Source organism: Nymphalis io, chromosome 27 (assembly GCF_905147045.1).
Source record: "Nymphalis io chromosome 27, ilAglIoxx1.1, whole genome shotgun sequence".
NCBI lineage: Eukaryota > Metazoa > Arthropoda > Insecta > Lepidoptera > Nymphalidae > Nymphalis > Nymphalis io.
In genome coordinates this window covers 5,189,755-5,200,711 of record NC_065914.1, presented here as the reverse complement: position 1 = coordinate 5,200,711, position 10,957 = coordinate 5,189,755, and the positions used below count along the sequence as shown (strand labels likewise).

General features: G+C 32.7%; 1 protein-coding gene across 1 annotated transcript in view; it reads left to right on the top strand.

Moving 5' to 3' along the window:
- The first annotated feature begins 422 nt into the window (after positions 1–422).
- The window catches only part of LOC126778818 (lysosome membrane protein 2-like), a 99,195-nt gene continuing 88,660 nt past the window's right edge, over positions 423–10,957 (top strand). Inside the window, exon 1 of the mRNA XM_050502517.1 lies at positions 423–563. Within this exon, the coding sequence (XP_050358474.1) occupies positions 548–563 (16 nt within the window). The 5' untranslated portion in view covers positions 423–547. The remainder of the gene's footprint in view (positions 564–10,957) is intronic.

The following is a 10,957-nucleotide window of genomic DNA, read 5'->3' as shown; positions in this document are numbered from 1 at the left end:
TCCCAGGATATTATTATTATTAAATACTTTTCAACAAGTTTTTCATTCAGAAGTAATGTAATAATATAGTTTTTTAAGATTTATTTGGATCACTTGGTAAGACCACTCATAAACCACTTCGTAAACCATCAGTGTACCACAAACCATAAGTTTTATTACACTAACTCACTCCTCCTTTAAACAGTAACACAATAATACTATATATTATCGTTTAACGGGACAATTCGTTCATATTTTATAATAATTATACATTTGTTGGAGTCACATCATCGAAATTATAACTAATATATATTTTTCTTTGTTACAGATATCTCAAAAACTATTGTGGAATGTGTCGTGGAACAATTATAATAATAAACAGTTTATATAAAACAATTATATAAAATATACAATTATTTGTTTAATATATATTAACGTATATAATTTTATTCATATATCTATGTAATATTTATATATGTATATATATTTACTTTAAATTAAAACAGTGATTTAAATAATATATAATCAGTATAAGTTCCGTTGAATAAAACTTCAGAAGCGAAGAAAAATGTTCACACTGAACCGTAAGTACTTAATTATTATATATAAGTATGTTATTTTAAGCAAAACCAGACGGACGTCCTTTTCCGTATATCTATATGTTAAAGACAAGCTTATAAATGTTTAGCGGGTTATTAGTTAAACAATGCTGTCTTCTTATTTCGAATGTGAAATCAATGATGTCAGAAAGAGCGAAATCACGCTTATAAGTAAGGCCGAATGTGAATTAATTGCTAATGAAAGAAATGAATAATTGTTGTGCATTCGTTACAAATCGTACTATATATTATATTATATAATAGCAACCGGAGCTTCTCACGGGTAGAATAAGGGTCTGCATTAAAGGTTTATGGCGTAATACATACATAACTGTAATGGTTCACGCGGCGCGCGTCAGTAAAGCTCCCAGTCGTAATGTTTTTTTTTCCGATATCTTCAAAGTTCGTCATATTTTAGCCAATTTTTACAATACCTTATTGAATTTTACAACTAAACTTTCTTCAAGAATCTCTCCGTTTATTGGTAAAAACCGTATGAAAATCTGTTTGGTAGTTTCTGAGTTTATCGCGTTTAGATAGACAGACAAACTTGGTCAAGTTTTATAATATGTAGCGCAATTATTGTAATAGCTAGATAATGTGATTAATTCTGCATTAATTCTTAATCACTGGCTGAAATATTACATACCAATTGTGTAACGCTTTGGAATTCCATAATTGACAACTTTTCTCGTTTAATTCGGACGTTAATTTCAATTTTATTGATTTCTTAGCGCTCGGTTACACGAAGCTGAGATTTCGAGCGTCAGACGAGTAAGCGTAAAATTTCGAGCGTCAGATGACGTCACGTACGATTCGTTACTTAGACATCAATTCTTGAATCTTGGCACTCGCCATTTGTGGATTTGAACAAAACTCAATTGAAGTACATGAGTGTTATGTAAATTATATACATAGCTGACTAGGCGAACGTTGTTCTGCCATTGTTCTTCGCTTCTAGTGAATGACGTAGATAAATAAATTCTAGATAGGAACACCTTTAACACCTAGCGGTATAAAATATACTTTACGACCTGTTCTCATACCTCCCAAATATACATAACAAATTTCATAAAAATCGGTCGAGCCGTTTCGGAGGAGTTCGACCACAAACACCGTGCCACGAGATTTTTATAAGTTAGATTATATCAAAACATTCATACGTTGACTATGTTGAATTAAAACTAATGTTCTGTTTCGAGGTCTGCTGTCCTGATCGGTCGGTGGTGCAGATCAAAGTTGCTGAATACTTTAAAAGTGATCGGTCGTCTGTGCACCAATGATCGTTTAGATCCTGGAAGTAAAATTTCGACCTTCGAACTCCGATAAAATAATCATGTATTTTTTCCGAAATAATTAATGGCCAAACCGTCATTTGTTTATTTATTTTTATAAATAAATAAATGTGTCGACACATATAGCATAATAATATAAAATAATACATACATCAGTTAAGTGTCCGATGATAATTACACGATCTCTAAAATAGAACAAAAACATAACATAAATAAAATCACATAGCTAAAACATTATTGTCATTTATATGTACATAGATTAAAATTTTTAGGAAAATTTTACACTTATTAAAACGACAAGGAAATAAACAGACACGATAAAGGTAAACAGGCAATACGATAACACTCATATACTTGCATTATTTACATATAATATACATGTTTTAAGTTAATATTTATTTAACAAATAAATCCATTGGGAACATTTTATGGATTTCTTTAATTCTCTCGAAAATTACCGCAGAAAACGCTCGTGAAATGTCAAATAAATAATAATCATAACATTTCAAGAACACACTCATCAAAATGGTATATCTCGATTGTAAAGATGTCTAGTCGATTGTAAGCTACGTGTGAGTGATGAAGTGAGCTCTTTCAGAATAGCCCCACAGTAATGAATTCTTTAAGAAAAACATAATTGAACACTCACACAATTAACATCATGTTAATTGAACGAAAACGGAATAAGTTTATGTAAATAGAAGCAGATCATTGTGAATACTCCATGTATATAAGCCATATATACCAACTACGAGGCACCTGGACCAGCCATTAACATTAAATAAAGAACAATGATTGTTTGTTAAATAATTAATACGTAATGTTAATTTAAATATAGTTAGTATATTCAAAATGGTTCAATGGTTAGAATACTTGTTAATCTTATTTGAAATTTGTGGGTTCAAATTCCCAGCGTTTTTATAATTTTAACGTTGTAAGGAAACGGTGTCGGCTAAAAATCTGCCACCCATTAACCCATATTAGAACAACGTGGTGATATATGTTCTAAACCTACTTTTCAAAACGAAAGCAGATCTTTTTACTGGTGGTAGGACTTTGTGCAAGCTCGTCTAGGTAGCTAGCATCCACTCATCAGTTATTCTACCGCAAAACAGCAGTACTTGGTATTGTTGTGTTCCGGTTTGAAGGGTGATTGAGCCAGTGTAATTACAGGAACAAGGGATATAACATCTTAGTTCCGAAGGTTGATGGCGCATTGGCGATGTAAGCGATGGTTAACATTTCTTACAATGTCAATGTCTATAGGCGTTGATGACCGCTTACACTCAGGTGGCCCATATGCGCGTCCGCCTACCAATCCTATAAAAAATGTAAAAAAAAACCACAGTGGTGGCACATCTAAATGCAGTTTACATTTTGTCTACGGATGGTAGAATTTTTTACAAAGTGTAATTCAAAAACGTCCCAATAAAAATCTTTACGTAATCTACGTATATAATAATGACCACTTGAAGAACGCGTCTTGTGTAATTACATAAGTAATTCGTTATATTATAATAGCTATTCATATAATATCAACAAGAAGTATTAATTTGAAACAACGTTGACTTATTTGTAGCTTTTTTCGGTAATATTAAACCTTAGTATTGAAATGAATGAAATCGAAACGAGACAATCTTAATTACACTTTGTGGACGAAGTTCGCTAAACTTGACAATCGTTCATTCATTTGCACATTCATTCGGTTTCATTCACATACTTACAATTATCAACTAAAATTCTTAAAATAAATATGTAAAAGCTATATTTGTAAACATTATTCTATTAGTTTTTTCATGTAATATATTGAACACTGAGTTTCGTTTCATTCTGTAGTTTATGATAGTTTTTTTTGCGTACTTTTGTTTCTGTGTGTCAGTGCGAGTTTTTTAATTATTTTAATATTATTTTACTATTAATTTGTATGGAATCCTGTATTATTGTTATAAGATGTTTTTATTCCAACTCATACTAGGCACACTGTTGTTTTAGTAGGTATTCCGGTGCATTGGACGTTCCGGCGAGTAACACATACCCCCCCCCCTCCCCTATGTGGGACTCGCTTCAAACATGTAAATGCGTTTTTCCTGCGAGATCAAAAAGGGACACTATTGTGCAAAAGATGAATAAACCAATATTGAATATTAATTGTATATATTTTTATATCATATGAATATATAATAATACCGTAACCGTACCGTAACAGCCTGTGAATGTCCCACTGCTGGGCTAAAGGCCACCTCTCCTCTTTTTGAGGAGACGGTTTGGAGTTTATTCTATCACGCTGCTCCAATGCGGTTTGGTAGAAGTTCACAAAGTTTGAAGTTCTGCCACATGTGAATTCTATATAATAATAATATACGTATAATATAATCTGTTTAGTAAACAATAAATAATTATTGTTTTGTTCGCATTCTCAAAAATTAGTAATATAACTGTTAGTAAAATATATGTTTGATGTATATTTTACAAACAATAATATACACATCTAATCCATCACATAAAATCCTTAACTTACTGCAATTACGTACTTAGTACTTACTCAATGGGTACAAGCGCCTGAACTTGGCCGAGCCTATGTCTCAGATGCTAATATTTTTGACAATAGTTAAATTTAAATGTTTCTTGCGAGTCGTTGGTCTGTAAGCGCCCTAAACCGCTGCACCATGGCCATGTAATTGACATTTAATGTATGTTTTCTTATTACGATATATAAGAACCCGTTTATACTGTATTAAATATTATTGCGAGTATTTTTTTTTAATTTTGAGGATGTTTTATTTGACGTTTGCAATATGATTACATTATATAAATAAATCTAGAATGTTCTTTTAGAGAAAGAGAAAGAGAGAGAAGAGAATTTGTAATTCTCTTTTTAAAAATATTTTTTTGTATCATAATGGTATCTGTTTCAAGCGAACTCCTCAAAATATTTTTATCACAATCGTTGTAAAGCTGAAGCAGAAAGGTTCTTAAGGTTGGTGGCGACCACGTGGGCCAGTCCTCTACAAGTTGGACGGACGATATTGTAAGGGTCAAAACCGGCCATCATGGAAATGGAGACCTTTGTCCAGCAGTGGGTGTTTTCGGCTGATATGATGATGTTAAAGTAAAGCCTATTTCAACCACAGAGGAGAAGAGACAAATAAAAAACATTGACTTCGGATTGACGCGGTATCATTGGTTGAAACCTTAATCTATGATATTCACTATGGATTCGCGAAAAATGGCGTCGACGTGGGTTCAAGCCCGGGCAAGCACCACTGAATTTTCATGTGCTTAATTTGTGATTATAATTCATCTCGTGATTTACGGCGAAGGACAACATCGTGTGGAAACCTGCATGTCTAATTTAACTGAAATTCCTACACATGTGTATTCCACCAACCCGCACTGGAGCAGCATGGTGGAATAAGCTCCAAACCCTCTCCTCAAAAAAGGGAGAGGAGGCCTTTAGTCAACAGTGGGACATTCACAGGCAGGTAACCGTAACGGTTACGATATGACATATATCTATCTATCGTTTGTTTATTTTTACTCCATCTTCAATCGGAGTAGGGGTACATAGTAATATTTTGCCATAATAAAACCATCATAAAACATCATAATCTTCAGCGATGTTTATTTAAAGGCTTAATTTTAGCGAAGTCACAAAAAACTCACTCTATAAGCACCCTAACGTGCGCAGTTATGCATTTCCGGAACGAAGAATGCGCTTATGGAAATTTTTGCTCGGCAGTTACTTTGGTAGCATTGTCATCAAAACGGTACATAATTTCATTTGGTATTTCCAATGGCTTGTTTTGGGTTTTATATGTTATTTCTTCCTTTCTTTATTCTATATATCTCTCTGGACTAAAGAATTCTAAATAGATACGTGGTTGGCTTAAAATTTAAAACAGAATACATTTGCAAATATTATCATTAATCTGTGACTTTTTGTTTTGTTTTAATATTTGTTTTATTTATTTTTATTTAAAATTAAACGTTTTATTCACATATTATTTGTGCTATCGTTAAAACAATACAAATAATACTACTTATATTTTACACTTAACAATTTTAACATTGTAATTTTGATTATTTTGCAGTTTATATATTTCTTTAAATATTTACTCCAGTCACTTATTAGTGTTGTGCATACCAGTAAGTGATGTGCTTTTAGAGAACCAAGTCCTCATGTTTTTTTTTTTGTTTTTGTTTATCCATTTAAATAACAATACAAAGTTAAAATTCCAGTTTAATATTGCAATAATAGTTTTATACAAGAAATATACGTCAAAAATAAATAAGAAACACGCTGAGTCATCAATTCCGAAGGTTCGTGTATCGTTTATTTTATCTGTTTAAAATTTTCCACGGGCACGGTTAAACCCGTTTAAATATTATTTAAAAATATCGTATCGCATGAAGTTAGTCAAAAATAACTTCATTTTTAGTTTCTATATATATAAATAAGACAAGACAGATCGGTAAATATATCTCCTGCTTAGAATAGAATATGCCTTATGTATACCAAAAAGCGTTACAGAAATATACAGTAAAATAAAATATAATATATTCATGGTAAGCACAAAAGCAGTCTCATCGCTAAGAGGGCGATCTCCTCCAGACAACCTTTGGGTAAAGGACATGAGATTAATAAAGCGATGATAAGGTGCATAGATCAAGTAATTAAAAAATTACAGTAACACCCTGTTACTGTCCCACTGCAGGGCAAAGGCCTGCTCTCCCTTTTAAATGTCTCTCACTTTATAAATGTCCAGTAATACGCCTAACTTTAATTATTATATAGCATTACTTATCTGTATTTTGTCATGTTATTTTGGTTATGTACAGTACAGTAACAGTAAAAGCCTGTTAATGTCCCACTGCTGTTAAGACCTCCTCTCCCTTTTTGAGGAGAAGGTTTGGAGCTTATTCCACCACGCTGCTCCAATACGGGTTGGTAGAATACACATGTGGCATAATTTCAATTAAATTAGACACAAGCACGAGATGATTTATAAACACAAATTAAGCACATGAAATTTCAGTGGTGCTTGCCCGGGTTTGAACCCACGATCATCGGTTAAGATTCACGCGTTCTAACCACTAGGCCATCTCGGCTTAAAAAAATAAATGTCAATTGCTTATTTTCAAAGTTTTAGAAATTCCACCTAAACGGGTAGCATTTTTTAATTTTTGTTTTGATTAGTTAAAACGATCGCATGCATATATTCGCTAAAAAAACTTTAGATTCATATTTCTGGGTGCAAATAAGGAAATACAAAATACACAATGTCTTAATATCAATATCATCTAGGGTGCCAGTAATATTTTTATTTATACAAACTACACTGTGTTAGTGGACCATGACCCTCATTTCCTACAGATTTATTATAGGATGTCGAGGAACGATAGAGTTCCCACTTAAAGTGTGCTTCCCCATGACAATCAAAAGTCCCATTGCCTGTCGTTGAACATGGCCGGGACTGATTTTAGTGAGAACTGTTATCACGTGGACAGTTTTAATGTTGCATGCTCCAGAGTGAGCTCTGCGAGTAACTTAGTAATTTTAGCCCCAAAACCAAATACCGCAAACGTCGTTTTTTATGTTATTGGCGATTTTAGAAATATTAACCATTCCTTATATCGTTAATGCGCCACCAACCGTGGAAACGAAGATGTTATGTCCCTTGTGCGTACGCTAGCTCATTCATCCTTCACGGAACGTAACCATACTCAGTATTGCTGTTTAGCGTTAGAATATCAGATGAGTGGGTAGTACCTACCCAGACGGGCTTGCACAAAGTCCTACCACCGTTTACAAAGAGGTGCTTCGATTAAGTCGAACTACAAAGATAAAAAAACCCTAACCAAATATAGTTTTTTTATAACCAGAATGACATTTCATGCTTCTTACTTTAACATCACAGACTTCCAATCATATATCCTTTACATATACTTAAGTGCGAACGAAGCCGCGGGTAACGGCTAGTTTTAAATAAAACCTGAATTAATAATGACTTTTGTTTATTCTGTTCTCTACGTGTACAGAATATATATTAAAATAAGACTGATCTTAGTGTGTCTGTCATTACATAAAATATATAAAGGCAATACATATTCAGTATGTAACGAACGAATACTGAAACGTCACTTTAATATATAATTCCATCTCAAATATTTGAGACGCTACATATAACTTTACATACTAAATAAATAAAACAAAAATAAACATACTCAACCATTAATTTTGAGCATCAATCATTGAAAGCGAATCAAAACGTCCTTTCAACGCCACTCGAAGTTTAGTCTAATGACTTCCAAGTTCCATACCTTGCCGATATGCAATTATTGAGATTTTTCCGTCAATATAATAATAATATCCTGGGACATTATTCACACACCATCCATCTGATCCCAAGCTAAGCGGAGCTTGTACGATGGAAACCAGACAACTGATATACTACATATACTACTTTTCTTTTGTAAATACATACTTATATAGATAATTACACCCAGACTCAGGACAAACAGACATGTTCATGCACACAAATGTCTGTCCTGGATGGGAATCGAACCTTCGGTTTGAAAGGTAATCTACCAACCACGCCAGCGGCACATCAATGAATTCTCAGGATTTTGGACAATTGCATTGATTACATTTCCATGGCTCGAAAAGCACGTAAAGTCATTTGATTACGAGAGTTCACATGCGCACATTGTTTAAGTTGTATTTGGAACAGACCTATATATGTGCGTCAGTCTCCCTCTTTTAGCTTACTTTTTGGATCTTGTATGACTCCTTGACATTTATATACTTATTATTAATTGAGTTAATTGTATATAAACATATAATTTACATTTGTGGCTCATAAGGATGCAGATGCGGCTCAAATCCCTTGTCAAGCCATAAAAAAGCCAGACTGCCAAGTAATAGATAGACATGTAAAAATCATATATATATATATATATATATATATATATATATATATATATATATATATATATATGCCTTTGATGCCATGGGTGATAGCGAATTAGTCTCGATGGTCTAGTGGTTAGATATGAGGACGCAGATTCCGAAGTCTTGGGTTTAAACCCATTGTAAAGTCTATTATAAAATTTTGTACTTTTCCATTGAAACATTCTCAGTAGGAACCACTAGTCTTAAAGTGTGTCTCGGAAAACACATGAAGCTATTGATTACTGCACCACCTAGTATTTAAAATAGACCGGTTATCTTACAATCCTTTCGAGTGGCTTGTCTAGATGACAAACTGCACTCCCAAGCACGTCACTCATACTAAGTCATAATAAAATTAATACTTCCAGTCTTTCTTTAAGTTCAGACCTTTAATTTTGCTGAAATAATATAAAAAATAATCTTTATTCTATGTAATTCAAATATAACAAATTTTAGCGCGATTTAACTTACTACCAACGCCATCTATTACCACGTAACAAAAACTATCAGCATATAATAACATTTTTGTTTATAATAATGAAAGCACCTTGGCACTGGAAATGACTTTAGCCGTAATACCTTCGTTTGTACTACACAATAATTACTTCTAAGCATTTTCTCTATTTTTTCTTGAAGTGTAAAATACGGAGTAAATAAATAAATAAAAACGAAATATAAAATGCTATTTTTTCTTAAATAAAGAGTAGTGTGTAAACGAGGATAAATTAAAATGTCGTGATTTCTTTCCTATTGTTCAAGAATAATAACAATTGCTGTGACTTATCTGATTATAATAAAAATAAGGATTGGTTTTAATCTCATTTGCATTTTATATTTTAATGGTGTAATATAATTTGTCTCCATTTATGAGGAATATATTCAATATTCATGTTATTATATATTCTAAGAAAACGCTTGACACGACTATTTAATAAAATATAATGTTCGATTAATGGTTTCAAATCAAATCAAAATACTTTATACAAAATAGAAGCATTACACTTACTTATTGATAGTCAAATTAGAAACTATCACTGGTTCAGAAAAAAAATACCATGAAAGAAACTCAGCGGGTTTTTCTTTTAGTTGTCATGTCTGATATACAAATATTCAGTATAAAAATAGCCAGGAGACAATTTCATTCAAAAGGGTCGCTATCATCTATAAATTCATTAATTGTATAACCATTGCACAAAAGCGTTCTTTTACAAAATATTTTAACAGAATTTTAATTGAAACAAGCTCGATCATTATCCTAATTAAAAATTTAAGAAAAACTTATTCCCCTTTTTTTAAATTGGTAACACTGGAGCACGTCAAAAGCAAAATAAAAAAATAAATCAGGAAATGAGAAAAAGTTTTTCTGTTTCGTCTTTGCATGTTTATAGACACTATAGGCATTTTTATCATGGCCATAATATATTCTGGGACTGCCTCGTTGGTCTAGTGACTAGATAAAAGGCCGCTGACTCGGAGGTCCTGGGGTTTTTCTGTCTGAAAGTATGTGCACTCCCGTGCCTCGGAAAACGAGTTAAGCCGTTGGTATCGGATAGCCGTTCCATCAGATTATGAGAGCTAAGGAACAGAGAGTGCAACTGTCTTTGTGCACAAACTTGAGCACTATAATATTTTCTGCACAGTTGGCTGATCTCTCTTGAGATTTTCCGCCGTGGCCGAAATCGGTCTAGAGGGCCTTGTATAATGGCTCTTGTGTTATTTGGGTTTCCTAGCGAAAAGTTCTCAGAAGTATTACATCAGTTGGCGATGTTAACCTTCACATGATTCGGTAAATGTGTTTAAGTCTCCAAATTTTCCAGTTACAAATTAATATGATAGTAATAGTTATTGGTCTGAAGTAATGTAATGCCATTTGTCATACGAGGTAATTCAATAATAACAAGCTTTTATATTTTAATCATATAGATATATATTTATCGTATTTAATACTAAGAACATATATTTACATAAAAAATATTTATTTGCCTTAAATATATACAAATAAAAGTTTAACATTGGTAGTGTACAAATTACGAAAGCGTGAATTGGTGGCAAGAATGCTAGCAGCATTTCCCTTTTGAATCACAATTCCGATCCTCTGGCCGAAAAATGAAACCAGCCCTCCTGTCACCAGG